We start from the raw sequence: 26,060 nt of genomic DNA on the forward strand, positions 1-26,060 counted from the left end.
TGGTACCACGGCTGCACTCCGCCAAGTTTCAGTTAAAAAACACACGTCTGAAGATAGGGGGATCAACAAGCCGCAAAGTTCTGTTGCATGCTTTGACATTGGTCTGATAGTACAATATGAGCTATTTAAAGCACATGTGTAGAAAGGGACATGTGGCTTGGAGTGGGGAACAGTCGATCTGACTTCTGACTCTTTATAGGGGATGGGCACTTGGAGTTAACTGATACAGACCTAGCAGCTAGAACAGCATGAGTGGAGAGGGAATAGAGGAACGGGGGAACCTGCATGTTAAACAAGTGACAGGCCCTTCTTGGTTAGAAGGGAAATGGCCAGGGCAGTGCTAGAGGAGGATGCCAGAGTACCGGGGGTAGAATTGTAGGGTTGAAGCTTTGTGGAGGAGTAGTATAGCTTTGTTATGGAATTAGATTTTCTAGTTAAAGCAGTGAAGTTCCGGGTACCTGGCGACATTAAGGCGTGGACTGGTGCAGAAGGACTTGCCTTTGGCCTTCCTTTGGTGCATCCTCACCTCCATTTGCCCTAAAGAGGCATCTCTGACGAGTGAGCAGAGATTACCTAAGCGGTCGTGTTGTACTTTTTCAGGTGCTGTAATGCATCATCCACTGTGGTGCTAAAGAGGCTGTTCCCTGTGAGAGGCATGCTTATGGGAGAGGCTTGCATCTCCTTTTAAACTGTTAGCTTTGCTTCTGAAAGTGAGAGCCTTGCAAAGCTGTCTGCTGACCACGTCTGCAGCTTTAAGTGAGGATGTTTAACAAGTGTTGGCTATTTTGTTTGTGTTCCTGAAGTACAGTCGTCACTCCTGTATTGCTCATGAGATATTGCATTACATACTTCATTAGGTCCTCAGTTTTGTCCCATTGTTAATAGGCATATATGTTTAGCAGTGCACTGGAGAAGGCGATGCACCACTGTGCTGCTGCTGATCTTTCAATTTTGGGGCCCACCATGTTCACTTGTCTTCTCTGCTTATCAGGACTGGGTCTTATAGTGGCTGGTGCATTTGCTCTTTTATGTGCCATTGTGAGTGCAGCCTCAGCCACTTTGCTCCTGATGTAACTCTGTTCCCAGGTAGAGCGCCTTCACTTCTTTTCTACCTTTAGTGCGACAGCAAAAGGCCTCCTGTCCAGGATGCTAGGATGCTGTACAGTCTGGACACAAAGTGGTTCTTTTCCTGTAAGGGTAGAAGTGTTTCCTGGTGAAAACAAGAACCAGTCTGTTCATCGTCAAGCTGTATACATTGCTGTCATCTGGTGCAATAGTATGGATGGGTAGGAATTGACTCCTTAATACATTGAATATGTCCAAAGCACCAACGGCGGACCTCAGATCCTGCACCTCTTTCCGTGTTAAATAAAGTGTGGTCCTGTGCACTGCGATCCTGTACCCGCCGTTGATTGGTAACAATGCATCGCGGATAGAAACTGATACTTTGAGCTAAATGGTGCACCAGGAGGATGTGTCTCTTTCCAATAAAATTCAAGATATGTCTTTGTAGAAATAAATTAAATCATTTTAGACTTTTGGATTTGTGTGTCAGGTGATTTAATATTGCGGGTATACTTGATGGGAGCACATTCCCCATGGACAATACATGTATTGGGAAATTCTTTGTAGCTTATTTCTGGCACTGATACCAAGACATTGATAAGCCCTGAAGAAGTCCAGAATTTTTTTTTTTCTGAACGAAACGCGTTGGCTGGATGATCTTTTCATGCGAAAATGCCTGTTTTACAGAAGATAATAAAGGATTGAATGTATTTCTACAAAGATACATCATCTTGAATTTTATTGGAAAGAGACATATCCTCGTGGTGCACCATTCCACTCAAAGTATACATTGAATATGTGTAGAGATCCAGCCACTCATCTGTAGTGTCTCCTCCTTGGAAAGATTTATTCTTGAGTTTCCCCTCCTCTGGCTCCTCTTCATATTCAAATAATTCCTCTTCTGCCTCTTGGTGGGGCTCTGGTGTGGATGGAGGATGCAGCTCAATGGGTTCTCCTACATTGGTCTTTTCTGTCGATGACTTATGAGGGATTCTGAAGATTTTCAAGCAATCATTAAACTTGTTCTTCCTCCTCAGTATGGCCTCCATCGCGAAGCTCTGTTTCTTCCTTTTGACTTTTGAGCATATCCCTCCTGTGATCTTGCTCACACTTTGGAGTCGAGTACAGTTCTGAGGACTTGCCTCAGACGGTGTTTTTTGGTCTCAACTCTTGGACGTCTTATTGCCTATGTCTCTCTTCAATCGCCAGTGTTTTCAGCATCAAGGTTGCCTTTGTGTGCCTCAAGGCTGAATATTTCGGTTCAGCTGTCCTATGCCCTGGAGGTGGTACCTGGCGTTTCTGGCTATCACCATTCTTTTCTGCATCTTTTCTTGCTCAACCTAAACTATTTCTTCTGTGTCAGAGCCCTACCCCTTGTGCCAATACATTTTCTTTGGGGTTTTCCTCATTGCTTGACAAGACCAGATCTTTAAGCAACCTGTTTTTGCTGGTAGACCACCATAGCGTGATGTGCCCACTTCTGTCGCCTTCAGGGTCTTGGCCTGAAAATCGGCCTTTCCTCTGATTTGTGGTCTTTCATGAAACAAAGGTTGCACACATCTGGCTGTTCTTCTGTGCAAACTTGGGATGGCAGTTGTTTCAAAATCTAAATGGGATGTGACCCATACCTCTTGCTCTTTCTTTGACCTAAATGGTTGGTGCTTCCTTCAGAAACTCTTTGACGAATTTCAGATTTCTTCAATGCCTTGTTGAATTCCTTGTCATTTGTCTGCAGTTTGGTTAAAATCCTCCAGTTTTTGGTGACCCATAGATCATTTGATGAAAACATTTTCTTTATTCGGGGCTCTTGCCTCTGCTTCCAACCCAACTGTGAAAAAAAGAATCCGAATATGGCTACCAGGGCAAAGAGACTCTGGGCATACATCTGAAATCACACAGGTAGGAATGTGACCCACAACAAAATAAAAAGAGAGAAAAGTGACTAAAAGAGACAATTCCAGACCCGCTCACTAGATAGCAGAATAATGTACAGCATGTGAATTCAGAATATGGAGCACTCCAAGGCACGGGCCTCTAGATCAATCCTCTTCAAGTACCAGTAGTCTAATATGATATTATCCTCCACCAATACGTGAACGATATGCATCCCACTACTGAAAGGTTGGCTACATTCCATTCATTCATGGATGTCTGATATGTACTACAAACTTATCACTATTATAACAGAAATTGTTCTTATCAACAGTAAAAAAAAAAAGTACATGCTCAGACCTTACTGGGCTATGACCAATGCAACATCCCCATTTCCCTCTCCTCTTCTCCGCCATGTCAAAGGTCACACCAACAAAAACCTCAAAGAGCCTGAAACCAAGTCTGCCTTCTGTGCAAGATCACCATTTCAGAAGTCCAACACTATCCAAACAACTGTAAGAACTCTCAGCCTTGTCCACATTGGTAGACTGAACACATTTCTTATTGGCCTTTCAGACACCACACTCCTCCCACTTCAAGCAGGTATCCATGTATCTTCTCTTCAGATCACCAGAAAAAGTAAGCACAATCATACATCTACAATAAAACATGGCTACTTTACTAGGAAACTCTCCTTTGACATTTATACATGTACCACACCTAGCTGCAACCAACTGATTTTAGATGGTCAAGAAAGAATCCTTCTCTTCACTTTCTAATTTCTCAATCACACATTCATCGACACCCTGCCTCGCTGAAATATCACTTACTTATAATGACACTATATTTGCTTATGCCATACTGTAGCTAAGTAATTCCCTGTATGCTGCAAGCTTGTATGTTTTGTAAATTCAGTAAACTATTAACAAAACTTTACTTATAAAGTTCCTCCTATAAAAAATCCAACACTATGTCATCCCTATGTGCACCTTATTTAAATGCCCTTCTGTGTTACTGTACCTTTTTAACACTTGATGCTTAGTTCTATGTAAATTGCGCCACTATACCTGGGGTTTGTTCAGTTGTACAGAATTACTCCAATACAGTGTTTCTTAACCTGTGGTCAGCGGCCCCTGGTCACAAAGCCTACTCATGGGGTCCGTGACTGCATAGAAAATAAACATCATTAATAACATAATCAAGTGTACACAAATAATGAAGCAAAATTGAAATTTGAAGATCTTAAAACATTTTGTAAATGTGAAGGAATTCGAAATTAGAGGCTAAAAGGAATATGCTACTTACCAGTATGCATCTGTTCTTGGCATGTAGAGCTGCAGAGTTGTACACTTAGCAATAGATCGCCACAAGGTGTTGGGCTCGAATGATTGCAGGTTGTTGTCTTCTTGGAAGAAGTCTTTGTAGTCACGAGATAGGTGACTCCTCCCTTGGACAATACTGCGCATGGTCATCGACTCCATCCTCAGATTGTTTTTCGCCATGATGGGAAATGATTGAGTTAGTAGAAGTAAAGAGAAAGGATGTCCATGCGTGTGCATCTAAGTAAGATGAGTACTGGAACGGATACAAGTCCCGGGGAGGCGGGAATGGCGTGTACAACTCTGCGGCTCTACATGCCAAGAACAGATGCATACTGGTAAGTAGCATATTCCGTTCGAGGCATATGAGCTGCAGATTTTACACTTAGCAACGATTGTGCAGCAGTGTCTCCCCTAGCGGTGGTCGCTTGTATCCTTGGCAGCATACTGAAATAATGTTTTAAGGACAGCTTGGCCTGCTGCAGCTTGCTGCTTGGCTTGCACGTCAACACAATAGTGTTTAGTGAAGGTGTGTATGGTAGACCATGTTGCTGCCTTACATATGTCCTCTAGTGGTATGTTTCCTAAGATAGCCATAGAGGCTCCTAGTTTGCGAGTGGAGTGCTCTCTAGGAGGAACTGTTAGTGTACGTTTAGCTTTTTGATAGCATATTTGAATACATTTTACAAACCATCTGGCAATTCCTCCTTTAGAGATGGGATTGCCCTTGTGTGGGGAAGAAAAAGATACAAATAGTTGTTTTGTCTTCCTGAAGGATTTAGTCCTGTCTGTGTAGTATAAAAGAGCTCTTCTAACATCTAAGGTGTGTAAAGCCCTTTCCACAACAGAGTCTGTTTTTTGAAAAAACACTGGTAACTTTACTGTTTGGTTAAGGTGAAAAGGAGTAATCACTTTTGGCAGGAATTTTGGATTGGGTCTAAGACCGCTTTGTTAGGGTGTATCTGGAAAAATGGTTCTTCTATTGTGAATGCTTGTATTTCACTAACTCTTCTGAGAGAGGTGATGGCAACAGGGAAGGCAGTCTTCCATGTTAGGAATTGCAGTTCACACTTGTGTAAAGGTTCAAAAGGGGGACCCATAAGTCTTGTAAGGTCCACGTTTAGGTTCCATACTGGTGCAGGTGGTAACCTAGGTGGGATTATTAGTTTTAATCCTTCCATAAATGCTTTTATCACAGGTACTCTAAAGAGAGATAGATGCTGTCTATTTTGTAAATAGGCTCCAATTGCTGCTAGGTGCAGTCGTATGGAAGAATAAGCCAAGTTGGACCTTTGTCGATGTAGAAGGTAGCAAATAGTATTTTGGATGGAAACATCCAATGGATCAATGTGATTGTTGTTACAGTATATTGCAAATCTTTTCCACTTAGCAGCATAACATGCTCTAGTGGTGGGTCTTCTAGCTTCTTTAATTATATACATACAGTCTGGTGGTAAGTTTAAGTAGCCAAACTCTAAGACCTCAGGAGCCAGATCGCCAAATTCAGTTGGCTTTGTTCTGGGTGCCTTATTTCTCCATGGTTCTGTGTTAACAGGGATGGCGTGAGCGTAATTTCTGATGTGGAACCAGTGAGAGATCTAGTAGCGTGGTGAACCACGGCTGACGTGACCATGTGGGGGCCACTAGTATTAGTTTTAGAGACTGTTGTCTGAGCTTGAATACTACTCGTGGAATGAGTGGGAGAGGCGGAAAAGCGTACGCAAATCTGCCTGACCAGTTCATCCATATTGCATTCCCCTCCGACCGTGGGTGTGGAAACCTGGCGGCAGAGGTTGGGCATTTTGCGTTTTCGTGGGTGGCAAACAGATCTATTTGTGGCAGCCCCCACCTTTGGAAAAATGCTTGGAGAACCTGTGGGTGCAACTCCCATTCGTGAATCTGTTGTGACTGACGACTCAACAGATCTGCTATCTGATTGTGAATTCCTGGAAGGTGTTCTACAGTCAGGTGTATGTTTTGAGGGATGGCCCATCTCCAAATGTTCTGTGCAAGCTGGGACAGTTGCAGAGAGTGTCCCCCCCCCTGTTTTTGTATATAATACATAGCTGTCATATTGTCCGTCTGGATTAAAACAGCTTTGTTTTGTACTTGTAATTGAAAAGTCTTGAGTGCTAGGAAAATCGCTAGCAACTCTAAATGATTGATGTGGAACAGTTTTTGTTGGCTGTTCCATTGGCCTTGAGTGGTATAGTGCAGGAGATGGGCTCCCCATCCTGTGAGGGATGCATCTGTTGTGAGCACTATTTGTGGAACAGGGTCTAGGAACGGCCGTCCCTTTGTCAAGTTTTTGGTGTTCCACCATTGCAGAGAGCGATATGTACGGTTGTCTACCAACACCAGGTCTGTGAGCTGACATTGAGCCTGATTCCACTGTTGTGCTAGACATTCTTGTAGTGGTCGCATTTGCAGTCTTGCGTGAGGAACTATGAAGATGCAAGACGCCATCATGCCTATTAGTTTCATGAACACTCTGGCTTGAAGAGAGTGCTGGCATTGAAAAAGGGAGACTAAGCTCTGAATGCTTTGAATCCTGGCTTGACCGGGATACGCTCGAGCTGCTGATGTGTCTATGGTAGCTCCTAGATATTGGTGAACGTGCGATGGCTCTAGGTGCGACTTGGTGTAGTTTATTGTAAACCCCAAGTCGTGTAATGTGTGTATTGTTTGTTTTGTGTGTTGTACACACTGGTTGAACGATCTCGCTTTTATGAGCCAGTCGTTGAGGTAAGGGAAGACATGTATTTGTTGTCTTCTGAGATGTGCTGCTACTACTGCTAAGCACTTTGTAAACACTTGTGGTGCTGTTGTGACCCCGAATGGAAGGACTTTGAACTGATAATGTTGTCCTTGTATGACAAATCTTAGATACTTCCTGTGTGCAGGATTTATAGGAACATGAAAATAGGCGTCCTTTAGGTCTAGTGTTGTTAGAAAGTCTCCCTGTTCTAGTAATGGGAGTACTTGTTGTAAAGTGATCATGTGAAAATGATCCGATTGTATGTAGTGATTTAGGGGCCTGAGGTCGAGAATCGGCCTTAATGTCCCTTCCTTTTTGTGTATTAGGAAATACAGGGAGTAGACTCCTGTTCCTTGTTCCTGTAAGGGGACCACTTGAATAGCATCTTTTTGTAGAAGTGCTAGAACTTCCTGTTGAAACAGGGTTATGTGTTCTGTGGACATTGGACGCTGCCTGGGCAGTATGTTTGGGGGGGTTGCTGTGAGTTCTAGGCAGTAACCATGTTGGATAATTTGTCTTACCCACTTGTCTGTTGTGATGGAATTCCAGACAGGTAGGAACTGTGATAGTCTGCCCCCCACAGGAGTGGAATGCTGTAGGGGAGGCAGAGGGAAGTCACTGTTTGGGAGTGGAAGTGGAGCGGTTGTTGTTATTACCTCTACCTCTTCCCCTATTGTTGTTGCCTCTGTACCCTCCTCTAAAGTAGCCTTTATTAGAGGGGGTTTGTGTATGTGTTTTAAAAGATGATGTGTTATCTGCCCCGGTCTGCTTGGCAAATAACAAAATAAATGCCAATACTGAAGATACTTATTCAATTTTTATACTTGACATCCACACTAAGAAAACTAATTCAAAATGGGGTATTTGCTTATTATTCGCAACTTTATTCATCAAGATTCACAATTATTACAAAATGTTTTTAATTTTTTTTAAAAAAAGAGAAGCACATAAGAAATTTGGGACACATAATGACTTCATACATTCTATCTCATCAATCATATCACAGACAGCAAAACATTCGACCTATTCGTATCTCTAACATACATATCACATACTACCACTATAGTAAAAGTAAAAAGTGTACTGGATCTGCACAAATTATACAATCATTTGGTACAATTTAAAGAAAATACATTCCTATTTGTTAATGAATTTAGAATCATTCATTAGAGCTTAGTACAGTTAAAGGAAATGTACAAGGAGGGATACGGGGTAAGGGGATATTACTGCCCCCCGAATCCACAAGCAGACCAGTTAGACAATGGCCTACGCGTTTCGAATCCACTGTTACTCGTCAGGGATTCTCATCAGGGCCTCAGACACTGTAAATATAGAAGAGAAAAACATGACAGTGACTACTTGATAAAAATAGTGAGTGAGCAATTTTGCTAAAATTGTACATGAGCAGTCTACATATATAGGCATCCACCTAATGGACAGTCATTATTAAAGATTTTATAAAGGATTTTCAGAGACAGGGGGGACCTCTAATGTTGCACGGGGGGACTGGTAGTTTTGCCAGTATATACTTACTACGCAATTGTCTAGTGGTGAAGTCTACGGGGGTCGTAGACTGAAGGCTTCTCTCTAGTGGAATACCTGGAAAAACCAAAAGAAACCTCTCTCAGTTTTCTGTACCAATCTATTGTGACAGGAAGCAAAAAAGGTTGTGGACAACCGGGTGCTTCTAAAAGGCGTAACATCAGTAAACTCAGACTACCTTTTTGACAGCATCTAGCTCTAAATCTAGTCTATCATACACTGTGAGTTTTACTTGGCTACTAGCTAAAACCCTACTGTGATAAAATTCAATAGGGGCCTGATACCTTGAAGATTGTAGGCAGCCGCCGAGAAGAACACTTGAACGTGGAGGGGAAAAGGACGCTTCGTTGGTTCCTTCGTCTCCGATAGTTTTGCCGGGGGCAGCGTCAGCACATGTGGGTTTAGTCGACGTGTGCTAAAAAGTCGAATAAACCCAAAATTCAATATTTCCATCCTACCATGACTTAAAGGGCAATCAAGCCTGATTTTATTCAAAAATATCTGCGGGCTGGTGAGTTACCTTGGAATAAATCTCCAGCCTGAGTACTTTTAAATCTCTGGATGGACGGCCGGAGCTGATTTGAACCGCAGGCACGTTGGCTAACACAGGGTGGCGTCAGCACTTCCCATAGCGTAGAAGTGTGCTGAAAAGGAGTAAATACATCCTGTTACGAACGTGCTCCACAAAATTATTAACCTAGGCACATAGCTAAGGTTTTAACTAAATAGGAGGGAGACGGACAATTTACCTCATGAACTCAATCTCGTAACGTCCCTCTGCAGTCTGTCGGCGTGTAGCGAAGCGCTAGTCTCTCACGCATGCGCATGTTTGACCCTGCGAATGCTACTTTTATGCCGGTCAAGGCGCTGCTGTAGCCAATCGATCGCTATGTAATGAAAAAAGCGGGCCGTGGTGTAGCGGTGCGCTCATCTCTCGCGCAGGCGCTATTTAGACACCTGAAGTTGCTACATTTATATAGGGCGATATACTGAGGTAACAAAAGGTTACTTCGCCGTTGTTTCTAAATAAAGAAACGGTAGGACACTTTTATAGTATTGTCAGGGTGTGTATCCGGGTGCCCACATGAAGAGCTTCAAGGGTGGCCATTGTGTGAATAACTTCAAGGCACGCAAGGGAAGACATTAGTGCATATTGTAGTCAAAGTTTAAGGGTTTTCTGTAGTCACAGTTTAAAAATTTCTGAAAGCTCGTTCAGACCTGACACCGCAGTATCAAATTTGACAATTAGCATTGCCTCCCTTTTAGACAATTTGAGGCTTAGATCACCACCTCGGGGGTCTCTTTCTATCCGTGATATGACAGTCCATTTAAATTCATTGGGACCATGATGCATCCTGGTCCAATGATTTATCAAAGGAGCGTTCTCCACGTTTCTTTTCAATCTGGACTTGTGTTGTGAAATGCGCTGTCGCACTTCCTGCTCAGTCTTTCCTATGTACAGGCAATCACACGGGCATATGATGCCGTACACTACAAGTTTCGATTTACAATTACTGAATGCCTCATGTTTCCATGAGACACCCTTGTGCTGGAAGACTGTACCTTGTATCGTGTTGTCGCAACAGAGACACGTTCCACATTTATGATGGCCAAGCACGGGTGCTAAACCCAACATTTGGCGAAGGGAAGGTTGGGCTTGGAGTGGCATTGCTGCTCTAACCACATGGTTCGCGATGCTGTTCTCTTTTTTAAAAGCAAAGAGCGGAGGCTCTTTAAGGCTTTCATCTAAATTCTTCACCAAGTGCCAATTCTGACCAATGATTTGTTTTAACTTATTGGCATTAGGGCAGAAGGTGGTTACGCAAACTTGGCGTTTCTGTTCTGTTTTCTGTTTTCGTTCCAGTAGTGTCTCACGGGGTGTCCATCTCGCTCTTTTCATACAATCTTTGACCAGTTTTTTGGGGTACCCTCTATCACATAGTTTAGAGACTAGTTTTTCAGCATGGTATGTGTAATCCCTTTCATATGTGCAGTTTCTGCGTACTCGCAAAAACTGCCCATGCGGCAAGTTCTCCTTTAAACTTCTAGGGTGATTGCTCTGGAATAGAAGAGCCTTATTGCGATCTGTAGATTTTACAAATAAAGTTGTCGCTAATTTGCCAGATTTTGAGAAAACCTCCACATCCAAGAATGGAATCTTTGTTTCGGAATGGCTGAGGCTGAATTTTATATCAGTTGTTCTGTTGTTCAACCATAGATGAAACTTCGTTAGATTGTCGAGGCCACCCGTCCATATCATGAACACATCGTCTATAAAACGATACCATTTCCCAATAAACTGTCCAAAGGGATTGTTATTATGTATGTACGTATCTTCGTACATTGACATAAATAGCACCGCTAATTCGGGGGCAAAAGGACATCCCATCGCCACCCCTTTTACTTGGAAGTAAAACTCGTTGTTGAAACAGAAATAGTTCTTTTTGAGCGCAAAGGATGCCAGGTCTATCAGAAACTGTGTGGGAACACGCATTGGTCTAGAGCGTGAATTTAGAAAAAAGGTGAGGACAGCCACCGCCTCATCCTGAGGGATCTGTGTGTATAAAGATGTCACGTCAAGAGTGACTAGCAAATCTGTCCCTTCGCAGAAGGTTATGTTCTCCAACTTGGTAATAAAGTCGGTAGTGTCCTGTAGGTATGAGACCACTTGGTTCATGAATTGTTTTAAAAAACAGTCCACGTATTTTGCTATGGGTTCCAAGAGAGAACCGCATCCTGCCACGAGGGGTCTCCCTGGCGGTCTACTCTGGTCTTTATGCACCTTAGGCAGTGCGTAAAACATGGGGATTTTGGGGTGCTTGATCTGTAAATATTCCCCTTCTTTCTTGCCAACAAATCCTTGTTCAAGGCCCTCTTGGATGATGGCAAAGAGTTGATTTTGAAGGTCCTTAGTGGGATCCTTATCAATTTTCCGATAACAGGAGGGATCCTCTAATTGTCTTCGTATTTCATTTATGTAATCGTGACTGTCCCAAATTACAATTGATCCGCCCTTATCGGCTTGCTTTATCACCACAGACGAGTCATTTTTTAAGGTGGTTAGGGCAGACATCTCTTCTTTAGTGGTGTTGAATTTAATGAATGATCTTTCTTTTTCCATTTGGTCTGCTTGGAGCCTCCTCTATAAGAGGAGCGACGAAAAGAACTTCTAGTCTGGGTGGATTGTAATGCCCCCATAGACTTATCAGTGTCGGTGTCCTTCTTCATCTTCTCTAGTGTGTTATCTACTTCTGGCCCGAACAACTGGTTCTGATTGAAGGGCTGATTCAGGATGGTAGTTTGTACTTCTGTTTTGAAACCTGAAATGCGTAACCATGCATGACGTCTGAGGATAACACTAGTGTTAACTGCTCTGGATGCTGTGTCAGCTACATCCAGTGCGCATTTAATTGAGGCATTAGATATTAATTTGCCTTCTTGTAAAAGCTCTGCTGCCTGATCTTTGTATTGATCTGGTAGGTGTTACATTAATTTTTCTAGTTGGTCGTAGTGAGCCCTGTTGTAGCGTGAGAGTAAGGCTTGTGTGTTTGCTATGCGCCATATGTTTGTTGCTTGCGCAGCAATCCGTTTCCCTGACGCATCAATAATCTTTGATTCTTTGTCAGGCGGGGGTGTGTCACCAGAAGTCTGGGAATTGGCTCTTTTACGTGCATTTGACACTACCAAAGAGTCTAATGGCAGATGTCCCTTAATGTAGACTGGATCAGCTGGTGCTGGTCTATACTTTTTCTCTATTCTGGGATTTAGTACCCTACACCTTACTGGATTTTCAAAAATCTCTGGAGCATGTTTAATGACCCCTTTGATCATAGGTAGTATTTGAGTATACCTTTGTGACTGCTCAAAAGTGTCTAATAAGAAATCCTCCTCAATGGCATCAGAGTGCATTGGAACCCCGTGGTAAAGTGCAGCTCTGTTTAATAGATGATTGAACCCAATACTATCCTCCGGAGGGGAAGGTTTTGTTGGGTAGTACTGAGGATCAGGGATGTCTGGTGCATTATTTGGTGGAAAATTATATGCATCATCCTCTTTGGGATATTCTGGGTTGACATCTTCATCCTCATCTAAAGGGTATGTATGTGGCTCTGGTACATCATCCCCCCACCTAAGTCATACTCTTCGTCAGTGTGGTGTGATGATGCAGGAGATTGAGCAGGAGAAGTTATAGGCTCAATATAAGGAGTGATAGGAGAGGAAGAAGGTGAAGGAGAGGAAGGGTGCATTGGAAAAGTTGCACAATCCTTTTTGGCAGGAACCACAGTTGGAAGTGGTGTGTCTGCTGGTCTTTTCTTATGAGGAATTGCTTCCACATGTCCAGTTTTTGGATTAATATAGACTTTTTTCTATTTAGGATCTGGTCTAAACAGATCTTCCTCTTCTATAATCTTCCTCAGCGTCGATTTCTCCGGTGCCGATAGTGGTTGTTTAGTGTCTTTTGCCTTAGGAGGAGTGATTGAGTCCTGTGGCAATTTCTTTGGTGCCGAAGGTGGTTTAGGCTTGTCTGTATCAGGCCTTGGAGTCTATGGTATCGCTATCGAAGATTTTGGCGTGGAGACAGGTTTTGTTGGGCCTGCAGCGCCCGAATCTAGCTTCCCTTCTTTATTTTTGGAACCGGATGGTTTCGGAGTCGAAGCTTTCGGGTCCGTTACGGTTCTTGGTTTCGGCACCGATGCCTGTTTTGGTTTGGGTGCCGAAGAGTCTTTGGGCGCCGAAGGGCGTGTTAGCTTCGGTGCCGAAGAGTCCTTCGGTGTCGAAGGATGTTTCGGTGCCAACGGAAGAGGTGGAATTGGCACATGTGTTTTTTTCGGTGCCGAGGCACCGGAAGGCGTAGTCTTTTTCCTCTGGAGCCTAGCCCGAAGGCGGGGCGTCGGAGGGTAAATTTCGGTCTCGACTGGGCCCCATGGGCGGAGTGCTGACCGTTGCCTTTGGTTTGGGCAATGTCTGTGGTGCAGGGGCAGAGGTACTCACGGGTTGTCGAGATGGAATCGAATCGTCCGAGTCCTCTGCTCCCGATATGATCTTGAGATCAGGCGAGTCTTCCTTGGCGACGAGTGGAGCCTCGTCCTTGGAGATATCTTCGAGTGGGTTCTCGTCCTCGGAGACGTATTCTTCGACGATCTCCTCCGCAAAGATGGCCTCTGGTGCTGGTGCTGATCTCCTCATCTCGTGTCGACGGGCCCTCCGATCACGAATGGTCTTTTTCGATTGGAAGGAGGCACAGGCTGTGCAGGTCGACTCGTCGTGTTCCGGCGATAGACAGAGGTTGCAAACCTCGTGATGGTCGCTATGAGGGAATTTTGCTCGACATACCGGGCATCTCTTGAATGGAGTTCTGTCCATGAGGCGTAGGCCGTAAGGCACCGATAGGCCCAACGGCCCGCGTCGATGCACCGGGATGTAGCTGGTGAAGTCGAAAAGTTTATTCGATTTCGAAAGTTGTTTGTCTAAAGTTTCAGGCTTCGGAAATGCCGAAAAGAGTCTTTTCTAGCCGGAGCGGAAAACTTTCATCCGAACCCAGTGGCGGAAAAAACCAATCTGAGGATGGAGTAGATGACCATGCGCAGTATTGTCCAAGGGAGGAGTCACCTATTTCGTGACTACAAAGACTTCTTCCAAGAAGACAACAACCTGCAATCATCCGAGCCCAATACCAGGTGGCGATCCATTGCTAAGTGTACAATCTGCAGCTCATATGCCTCGAACATTAAGTTAGTATCCTTAGATTGGTTCGTGATAGCAGAGCAAGTGCATCAAGCAAAGTATAGTTTGGACAATGAGTGGCCTCAATTGAATTTAGAAAAGCTCCAACTTTCCTAGTAAAATTTAAAAAAATGTATATCGGTTTGTGAATTACATAAAATAGTTCATCATTTTTATATTTGTTTAATGAATACTTGATTCACAACCAAAAACTCTGTACATAATCTATTAACTGTTGAATCGAGGTCCACAATCATATCACAATGTCCATCCACATCCACTTATTCACCTCCATTGCCTTGTGCTACAAAATTGGTTCCATCTGGCTTACTGCCCCTGTTCGTCAACCTCAGCTTTAAGCTCGGTCATGATCACCCTAGTAACCAGAGTGGTGACTACATAACCCTGCCACCACCCTAACTCACTCCAATTCCTCTTCCTCATTTCCCCAAGAGCCCCACACTTTTTCAAATTTGTGTGGCCAACCCCAGGACCTAATAATTTTGTGTATTGTTTTGAAGTTCAAATCCTTGAATATATATTAATATAAATTCAAGGAAGATGATATTCCACGTTGATGCTTTGTTTTCAATATAGAATGGCACAACTCCATGTTTCTCATTGGGTTCCGAGCCTTCATACATTCTATCGGGCAATGTTGGTTGGTCTCAATTCTCTCAGAGAATATCATTATCGAGTCTTACGTTTAATGCAATGCTACTATGAAGGACCAGCATCTTCCCTTCAGATTGGCACCCATGTCTTGGTATTAAACATCTAGCTGATTGAATAGGGCACCTGGTCATGTTCCCTAAGGAAGATTAAAGTTATACATTATGGGTCTGATTCTCAAGTCTTCATTTCCATGAATAGGTGTGACAGACTTCTTGAAATTAAGTAAAAACCACATCCACTCACCAAGAACGTCTTTGTATATTGAGCCTTATGATCCCATTACTCCCTGTCGTCTTATGGAATCTGGAAAGAAGTCCTCACACTTGAAAGAATATAACCTCTTGGTAATGAAACTTGTACTGACTCATAAAAAACATTTTGGCAATTGAATTCTCTATATGATCTAATAAACATAATCAGAGCTCTCAAACCACTATCATTTACATCCCCGCTCCATTCGAGTTTTGTTGACAATGCCCTTTGGAGTTGCTCAAATTTAGGTCTATAGGCATAGGCAATATGAAGATGGCTGACATCATGGAAGAGATACACATTCCCTTAATTTATTACAGAGCTACATCCACTGAGCAGGTAACCACTTTACATCGAGTGCTTTATTATATCAGAGCATTTACAACACTTGGTAATGCACACAAAATAATTGTTTTTTTGTGTGCAGTCGAAACCAGAAAACAGAATATATGAGAATATGTAATTGGGACAGTACCATACAGTAGTTATTTATTTTTCACATCACAAATTGCATTACACTTATTTACAAACTGAGACAGACTAAACTACCCGGAATAGCATGATTCTTTTTCAATTGACGAAAGGCACAATTAGAACCCAGGTCTTCATGTACAAGGAAAACACCAAAGCTACTAGAACAACTATTCCCATCCAAGGTCGTGCCCTTCAGACACTACCCAATAAACATTTTTTTTCCAGAAAACTCTGCAAGCCAATTTGTAAATCAACATGAGATCGAATCATAATGCTTTGCAAATAACTCTATGGTGGATTAATGCTGGAAATCTGAATCCTCAGGATTTTTGTCACAAATGAGAGAATGGATCCAGGCAATAACTTAAGCCCACAAGAGGTGATTTCAGTTTCAGTCATGCACTCTATAAATAATCTTATTAGAACATACAATAGGATTTACAATCTTCGTTCTTCATTCTCAGGCTTTCAGTTACATCAGAGTATGATGGTCCAATGAAAGAATGCAATCATTATTGTGATTTCAAACATTCTTCATGTTAGATGGATTGACATTCATTCATTAGCTGTCAAAGGATGGTTTAATGTCAATGGAGGTAGGCGATATACTCTGAATGTGTTAAAGTAGCAATGCTTAGTCTTATGTAAGCAAAAGTAATGAGTCTTTGAGGTGTTGAAACAAAGCAATTATATTTTCATTTCATTTAGTTAGGGCAAGTAACATCTTAGTAAATTGTGAACATTGGATATTTAGCTATTAAAAGAAGTTATTTGCTCAGGAGACTATAAAGCTCTGATAAACTCTGGAGTTGATTTTGAAGAGCTTTTCTTGTGTTGATCCAGATTTTCATAATTGTCATTCTACAGTTCCCTTTTCCACTAGGCCAGCTCTTGTAATATCCCTTGCTATTACTTGTAAAATGAATCTGTCCTAAGTAGTTGATTAGTTGTCCTCAACTCATCAAACCAGGTTTAGGGAGTTATTTTTCTTAATTACAATTGGTCCTTGTTAATTTGTTAGGTCATCCACACATAGGGTCACATTTCTCTTTATAAAACTATTTCAAGATAGGGACTGGAGGTTGAAATCATATTAAGGTACAGGTATCGCATGGTTAATTTCATAGCTTGGGAAGAGAGGTAAGGAGACGAATGGTTCAGACCTGTAAAGCATCTTTGTAGTCTACCCTGCATTTTAAGATTATGGGTTTTGAATGGGGAAGGAGACAGTCAGAGGATTGTGTTCTGCATGCATCTGATAACTCTAGAGAGACTACTCATTCTAAAGCAAAGACATTACAGGAAAGTTATGTTTTTTGATGAGATACAAGAAAATCAATCTAGAAGATGCATGCAATAATACTGTATTGTTAACAGTGTCAGGTGACTGAAGATTATGAATATGTCAATTGGATAATACTGTAGTCATGAGTAGATTGGGGAACTTGAATAAAGGCAGTGCAAGAATCAATAGAATTGGATAAAATGGGGCCCCCTTTGACACATGGGCAGATATAGATATCGTGTTGCCAAAGGGGGAAGGGCTCCATAGATGACAACATGAAATGGATTGTTGTGTTTCATCAACCATACAGGCTGCCAGTCAAAGTACATAAGAAAGACAGGTCATGTTCTGAGATGTGCTGAAGGGGTCTTGGAACCAAGGTTGACTTGTGGGAATATCCCAGGATATAATGAGTTTGGCAATATGTCTTGCACAAAATAGATGTAACACTGGAACTTGCAAGGAATGCATCCATGATGGCATCAATACTAGGAGTCCCATTGATTCACCAGACAATGCCAGGTCAACATGGAGTGCAGGCTGATTTCTCTGATGAATGCCTTCTGGATTATATTGAGGCACTGGAAAACAGGAGCTACGCAACTCATTAGAGAGTGGACCAATCGGATGCACCAAGTAGCGTCTATAAAGGCAGTCCTGCTAGTAAATATGAAGTGAGATAGAGCTGGGGCTGCTTCAGATGAGTGAATTGATTGGACCTAAACTGTTCATGTTCCTATATTATTGAACATATTGATTTGTTTTATTTATTATTGTTTAATTTTATTTCTTCTGTTTCACAGAGAGTAATGTTTAGGTCGGTGTTAGTTGAGACTAGGTATATGGAGAAAGTATAGGGGAAGGGGGTTTAAAATTCCAGTATGTTCAGACTATTGAACGGTCTTGTACTTGTTACGTTTTTGAGTCACTGCACCAGCTGAAATGTTTTCAATAAAATATTATTTAAAATAAGAGGTGGTTCCTGTATTTTGGGGTGGACAGGTGGGCAATATTTGAGTTGCATGGGGTGCAGGAATCAGTAGGGCGCATGGCAGAGAGGGTAGACTATAAAAAATGTAGTTGGTGATGGAAGTGCAGTAATCTAAAGGATAAGACGTAAACGGATTTGGTCTTTGGTAGTGTTTTGGTATTTGAGGCACTTAGAGGGGGCAGGAATCAGGAGAATGAATTTTAGCCAGGTTATGTCTGTGGACACCTTAGTATATTTGTTGATGTTTTAGAGGTACAAAAAAGTGGGATAGTAAAGTGTTGGGTTTTGGGAGAAGGGATTATTTGGGATATGTTTGAGTAAAAGTGCAAGAGGCAGGAGGAAGTGATGGTCTACTGGATATAAAAATATTGCTTAAATATGTTCCTTACAAAGCTGGTGTATACTGCTGCCTGGTCTGTGTGAGTGATTGAACTTTAGGTAAATAGGGATGAAGAAGTAGGAACAGGCAAACCACAAGATACTGTGATTGAGGCATGTTTGCATTAAGGGGTGCTGGGATTTTTGGAATCACCTGGATGACTCTCCCTAGACCCATCTTGACTGTCTCTTTCTGATACTCGTTGCAGGGGGCAGAACTGACAGCTGGCATCTTTGCTTCCATAGGCCCAGCAGTCTGGCCCTACACACTCGCAGCAGGCATTGTGGAACCACCGGTACCGTGAAGCTCCTACAGACTCGCAGGATTGGCGGCATCGCTTCATAGACATGCAGGAACCGAAGTACAGGACAGTGCAGAGAGCTGAGCCATTGCCAGGGGTATCTTCCAGCGCTAGAGTAGGAAGAGAGGTACAGAGGTCAGACAAAGAGAAGCCAACTTTATACACAGAGAGACATAAGGGCCAGGACTCAACAGTTAAAGAGATTGGTATACAGCTAAGGACTTGAGGAACAAGGGTCAGTCACCATTGAGGATGTGAGACATTCGGCAAAAAGCAGGTCTTCTACCCCTCCTATTTAGATACACTCTAATAGGGTGGGTCAGACATCTGCTGCTTTTTGCTGGACATTCTGCATCTGCAAAGCTGTAAATAACCTCCAGACAACTAAGAATGGTATAAGATGAGTTATAAAGGGGAAGGGTCAGACACTGATGAGACATTTACAGAGAAAGTGAGGCGAGGCGACAGAGGAAAACAATTTTTGGACAGGATCATCAACTGTTTAAATGTTTATACCAAGAGAGTTAAGAAAATAGGAGTCAGTCACTCAGAAAAGGGTGTGAAATAGCCACTGAGGAACCCTGCATATAATGTGGCATGTTGTATATCCAATGATGAGTAGACAGGGACATAGAGATAAACCAGAGAGGTGGGAATATGCAGCAGATAATATTGATATACAGAAGCAAAATGGAGACAGCAGTCAGCTGATGAAGAGGTAGCTGCACAGAGAGAGGCATACTGGGCAGGCATTAGCCTTACAGAAGTCAAGTATCAAAGGGCGGTCAGGAAATATGTGGCTCCCTTCAAAATGAGAGTTCAGCAGCACAGACAGTAACCTGATTTGTAAAAAGTCAGAAACTTGGAATAGCCATGGTGCAATACACTAAGCTGGTTATTAGGTAAAAGAATCAAAATTACAAATACAACTATAATTATCTCTGCAGGTTTTTGTTTCTGTACTTGCTTGCGGTATAAGATTTACTTCCAAGTAAAGATGCCTGGAAATAAAGCTAGTTATTCACCAATGCATTGGGCCTAGGCGACTAAGCTTAGCTTGAATTAAATGAATTTACCTGTAACCGTATTGCGCCTTAATCTTTTGTACGGATTGACATAATGTGTATAATTTTACCATTTAGAAAATGGTTCCACTAACTTCTTTAAGCTTTCCCACAAATATATTCATGAGATCCACTTGACGCTGAATGTAGCGGGACAATGTGATTGCTTCAAAAGATCAACTGATTAGTGTTAACATGAGTGCAATTCCACACTTTTGCTTGACACCTGTAGATTATAGGCTATTCCCTAGTTTTATCCAAAACAGACATAAAGCTGAAAAGTATTGTTATAGTGCAATACCTCTGACTTTTGCATCATGAACGTATTCTTGATGCATGTAATGTGCATGAGGGAGCAAGTAATGCCCTTAAGGGAGGTAGGTTAGTGGTGGCGGCAGGTGGCAATCCAACTCTTAATGCTGCTTGTCCGCCCTATGCATATTGTCTGATCTTTAAGAACAGACAGTATTGTTTTGTAAATGTGTAAAATTAATGCTTTGTAGTAGCTCTAAAGATGTCATGTAATCGTAAGTTTCCAAAGAGCATCACAGTAGCCACTTTCCTACTTGGAGTGTTATTTAGATGTACCCCTCACTTATTTCCTTGCAAGCTGACAGCATTCGTGTAGGCTGCCCACTTTTTAGTGTGGAACAATGAATATAAATGCATCTGTACCCTTTAGCAAGAATCCAAAACCCACAAGTAGGGATTGTGTGCTCATGATAGTACCTTCTCTGTCATCTCAATATTGTAGCACCATCCTACAGTTTATTGTGTGCAAGATCCTTCCTACCAGTTCTGAACACTGCAACTATATAGGTTGGTTCATGTAGTACTCTGATACAGCTTTAGGTAGTAAACTGAGGTGTTATTTGGGATATTTATCCTCTAACAGTGTGTGTATTTCACTGACTCTACAGGCTGACACAATAGCTACGTAAAAGCATAATTCCATGGCAGATGTTTTAGCTTGCTGTTCACGACTGTGCTTAACTAACTGGTGGTGTTATACCCTATGTTAGATTCCCTTAGCTAGAAAATGTATTTTCACTAAAGGAACTTTGTACTTGAAACTGTCAAGACCTGTGTGCACTACTCAGATCTGGAAAAGTGCAGTCACTGATGTTTTTCTGTACGCCAGCTGGTTAGGAAATGTGCCACAAGGAAGGATAGGCTGGTCTATTTTCTCATTATTAATCAGCACTTGATCAGCATGGTATGTAAGTTTTTGTTGTAGGTTTTTCCCAGGATGGCACTGCAAAATATTGATTTGTGTTAATGCAACAAACGTCAGAGTATCCCTCTACCTTATGAGAGAAAAGGGTGCGTTCCATGACTAGACACCACCTCAATGAGAAGTGTGAAAAAGGTAAAATAATTCCTTATATATACAACCTCCACCCACTCTAGTAGTGGCATGCTTTATCATCGGGTTCACCCTCTAACCCTAAAAGTCAGGGTGGGAGCTCTTTGTATATTACTATGTGGGGGGAAGTTAGTGTAAATAAAAATTCCTCCTCCACTCCCAAGGTATCCCTTTATTAGCGGGGGTGAATGAGAAATTACTAAAATAAACTATAAAAGGGCAACAAGAATGCAATGGTCCCATGACCCTTATAGTGTTTCTGCCCTACAGTGATGGCTGTACAAGGTCCTGGGCATTCGTCAAGTTGGGCTTGCTTTACTAATGCTCTTCCAGTGATGCTTCTGTACTCAAAAGGTTCTTATTGTAGCATGCACACTAAATTATAAGCATGCAAAGTCAGTTAAGACTTGCCGGTCCAAATGGTACCCTAGGAGTGGGCATTTTCAGACCCCTCCGGGGGCAGAGAATTGTTGGCCCTGTAGTCAAACCATCTTCAAGGGTCCCTCATGTCCACGTGCCTACTATGGTCCGCTCACACCCTGCTTTGTATTGATGTGCTGTCTTGTTCAGTAGACACAGTTTCTGTTTTTGTTTTTGTGTAAAGGGATAGCATTTCCCAGTGACAAACTTTCTGGCTTCAATGAGAATTTACATGAAATTGGTGTCAACTGAAGGTGACAAAATTAGGAGACCTCAGTAGCCACGCTGCAGTGACACTGGGCTTAAGTGGTCATATCTTCCAATCCTTCACAGTAAGAAACTGATCCTTGAATAGAGGGTTTTATATATTTCGCTGCATAAACATTTCTATGGCTATTGAGAAATAAAGATGCTGCGCTCTGCTCTGTATTCAGCCATCCCATGTAACCACTGGTATTGAAGAAAAAGTGTAAGCAAATATTTTTGACCTCCATTTGAAAAGTGATTTCGAGGATATCTGGGTTCAAAATAAATGGCTGGTGCTTCCCATTGGGTCCAAATGTTGAATTATACATTTAAACAGCTTCGATCATCTAGTTAACCATGTTAGCAAAGTCATTTTGTGGTTGAATTGTCTCTTCTATTATTATTTTGCTTCTCTTTGTGCAGTTCTGCCATAGCTGTTATAACTTGCTGAGGACTGCCTGGAGTTCCCCCTTGTTTCAGGATTTATACATTTTAGTAGTCCTGTCCATCAGACGACTTGAGAGTTTATTATTTATTCAAGGAGGTTTCTATAGTGCCAGCAGTGTTGCCTTCCCACTACCTCAAGGAAGTCACACGCCAGTGTGTGTTAAGAGACACATACATTGAATGTGTGTTAGGGGTTATATTGGAAGTGTGATAGGAAGAAACACATTCAGGTCCTTGTAATGTTTGCAGTGTTTGTTGAATATAAATGTGGGATAATTGCATGCTAGCACAACTATCATCATGCCCAGGAGTGAGGTCTACATTTAGCTTGGCTCTCTGAGGCTTTATCGTTCATTGGCTCTTCTCGGTCCCTGCATTTGTGTCCCCACCAACTTAGGGAGGCATCTGTTCCAATGGGTAACTCTGGGACAGGGTCCTGGAAAATTGTACTTAGATTTCCTGGGGCCTATTCACAAACTTCATTTTGTAGTACGTTTGGCAATATTGCACTAGAACTAGTAAACTACTACAAAAAGCAATTCCCAAACCTATCAGTGTGGATCTCTCTTATCTTTTCGATGGGCAGATCCACAGACAAGTAGATTTATTACTTAGTAGTAAATGTGGTAAGGTGCAGGGTAGAGCCTGGAAAAAAGAGGCAAGCTTACTACTAAACCGGATGGGTCTAGGGAATATAAAGCAGGGGTTTAGGGAAATTAACATAGGGGTTTAGTGAGAAAAATGCACCCACCTACAAAAGAGTAAACCCATTGCTATTCACAAACTGCTCTTCTAAAGTTATTGTAGTCAAAAGGAGTCCCAAACTAGCAGTACATTAATCCATCTCAGAGCTGGAGTAAGTCCAGTACCACACATGTCCAACCACTGGTACTGCAACACCATCTCAAAGAGAATAATGGAGGAAGGAACATAAAATAAAACCCATGGGAAATAATTAGCAATATAAAAAATATATTTTCACTTTAAAAACTCTAAAACTATTTATTTTTTAATTATAGAATATTTGAACAACCTTTGCATTCAGAAAAAAACATGTAACTTTTTCATTTAAATATAATTAAACTACATTTAAGTACTTCTTTACATCACTTTTAATAATTATTAATACAGAATACATTTTTTGTTTATTTTTGGTGGGAATTTGGTTTTTAATATAAACTTCAGAAAAACATGTTTTTATCGTAATATATTTAAACTAATTAAGACTTTAATTCCAAATTAAGTTCATAGGAAAATATAAAACTAATTTACATTAATATTAATATTAGCGTAAAAATATTTTTGTTTGCTTTTGAAATTGCTAATTGTTCCATAGTTCCTTCCCATGCTTAGCCCCTAGACCGCTTCAGTGTACAGTCTGTTAAGTATTTTGCAGGGATCGTTGGTTCCTAAATATGAAAACTACGAAATATCCTCTCATAGAAACATCTGGTATCTAATTCGGCCTTTGCTGTTTTTGCAGTGCATTGCTTTCACTTTTACAATGCTCCTGCTTATACATAGTCATCAAAAATAACCTGCGACGCAAGAGGCTGGGTAGTAGCCTCATATATACTTTCATTTTTCCTCATAAAGGCAAGTGGGCTCTACTGGCTTCCAGGAGGCGAGTCTCTTAAAGGGCACTAAATGTGGTTCTGAAGTTCTCCACTGGACTACAGATCAGCTGTAATTACACGTCATTGGACTGAGGTGCATTATTAGAGCTCTCTGAGTTTTCTGTACTAAACTGCTTCAAAGCCCCAGTGCCACGCATTGGCATCACTGTGTATGGGGTCTCACATCACTGTGTATGGGGTCTCAGGAATGGAACAGCAGATGTACTGGAGGCCAAACATTAGAGTGCCTTGGTAAATCTGGGTGGGTCCCACTTCTGGGATTAAGGCACTGGCTTGTGTTCAATATCACCATTGAGATAGGAGTGGGTGTTGCACCACATGAACGAGATGCACTGGCAGAGCTGTGTATTGTATTATAAGTGCATTTATATCGCACTTACTACCCCTGACGAAGCATTGAAGTGCTTTATGCTGAGTAGCACATTGTTCAGTGGTTAATCCCGTGATTATACATTGTTGTTGATTATTGGGATTAGTTTTGTGCTCTCAAGAAAATCTTTTCATGCATTTGCTGCAGTTTCTTTGGGGCAGATTAGATGAACAGGGGTTAGATGTTTTAGAGTAGTTGGGGCTATGTAAACTCAGGTGAATGACTGGTGGCCTTAACAGCTGTGCCCTCTAACATTATTATCACCACAAAGTTGCTATTTCTTTTGGATGCAGCCAAAAGCTCTCAGGGCCTCATCTACAAGAAAATGATGCAGCGCGGCGCTGCAAGCCATTTAGCTGTGACGTGCTGCATCATCTTCAAAGCACAGGGATGCATCGTATTAACTATAATACGACGCATCCCTTTGCTTTCCTCTGTGCTGGTGTACAATTGGCCACCATGCGCCAGCACAGGCACCCTTGCGTAGTTTTGCAATTGGGCCTGCGCCGCGGGAATAATTGGGTTCGTGCAGGAAGGGACACCTTCCTGCACAAAACCTATAATTAATGGCATTTTCTTTTTTTTCTTTGTGTGCTGTAGAATTTAGCATGCATAGAAGGAGGAAAAAATTAGGAGAAATAAAAGTATTTCGGATTCTGACACATTCCCAATTTTACAAAATGTTGTAAATTAGGGAATGCATCAAGTTCCATGGATGTTGTGTGGGACCACCCACAGTGACACCCATGGAATGCATCTTTCATGGAGAGTAATGCTTGAAAGGTGCCCATATTTACATAGCCATGAAAGTTCACGCAGGTGACTTTACGTCACCTTGTAAATCTGGGCAAGCCTATTGCGCTGGCGATGCGTCAAAAACAGTGACGCACCAGTGGAGCAATGGGCTTATAAATAAGCCCCTCAATATTTCCTTGTCTATTTGTACAGTCATTTCTTTACACTTGCAAACCTTGAGCTGATCAGATGTCCTTGCAGAAGCCGTGGTCTACAGGGCTCCTAGCAGTGGACAAACAGTTGACTTGTGTATAGTGGCTTTCACAAACACCTAATATAGCACTATCTCACATGCAATTATGTCATTTCCTTCTACAGTTTGGCATCCTTCATTTGCATGCTATGTCAAAAATCTTCCCCTGTATTCATAAAACCATGCATGAAAAACTGACCTTAACTTCCAATTGTCAACCCTCCTTGTTTTCTTTCGAATTACCCTCTCTTTACTCTCTATCTTCTGCATGCCTCCTCTCTCGAAGTACAGCCTATTCTAAGTCTGAAGCCTGTCTGCCTTAATCTCTATCATTGTAACATACCTACACCTCATTTCATAGATCACAACCTCTCCTCCTTTGAAATCATTCCCCTTGCAATCTAAAAATATCCAATCTCGTCTAGCCGATCTGTTATTTCTACCAACCATTTGGTCACAGAGTTCGAGTGCCTGGAAGTACTGAAGAATGGGTGTGCAGTGTGTTGACAGAGTTAAGGGTGGTCAGCACTCACCTTAGTGCACATTATGTACCTCTGCAGCCTAAGTATACCTATCTGTATGTGTGGTCAATATTCATCTTTGTGTACTCAGCATTTACTCTAAGTACTGACCTGTGAGCACTCAGTTTTCTCCTTTGTGCAAGCAGTACTGAAACCTCTGACTGATCACGTATCACTGTATATTTGGCAAAATGCGTGCCTGAAAAAGGATTCCAAGCAGAGTGGTGTTTTCCGTGGTGCTAACTGTGCATGTGAAATTCTGATTTGCGCACACTTGAACAAGTTCCATGGTGTGCAAATTCGAATTTTACACAATTTGTCAATAACATCCTCACCAGCTTGTACCTCCCGAAAACGTAATTCG

General features: G+C 42.0%; 1 protein-coding gene across 1 annotated transcript in view; it reads right to left on the bottom strand.

Annotated features, from left to right (window-relative positions):
• Window positions 1–15,547: 15,547 nt before the first annotated feature.
• The window catches only part of LOC144755762 (twisted gastrulation protein homolog 1-like), a 58,468-nt gene continuing 47,955 nt past the window's right edge, over window positions 15,548–26,060 (bottom strand). Inside the window, exon 5 of the mRNA XM_078644979.1 lies at window positions 15,548–18,747. Within this exon, the coding sequence (XP_078501105.1) occupies window positions 18,461–18,747 (287 nt within the window). The 3' untranslated portion in view covers window positions 15,548–18,460. The remainder of the gene's footprint in view (window positions 18,748–26,060) is intronic.

The sequence above is a fragment of the Lissotriton helveticus genome, chromosome 5_1, assembly GCF_964261635.1.
Source record: "Lissotriton helveticus chromosome 5_1, aLisHel1.1, whole genome shotgun sequence".
NCBI classification, from domain to species: Eukaryota; Metazoa; Chordata; class Amphibia; order Caudata; family Salamandridae; genus Lissotriton; species Lissotriton helveticus.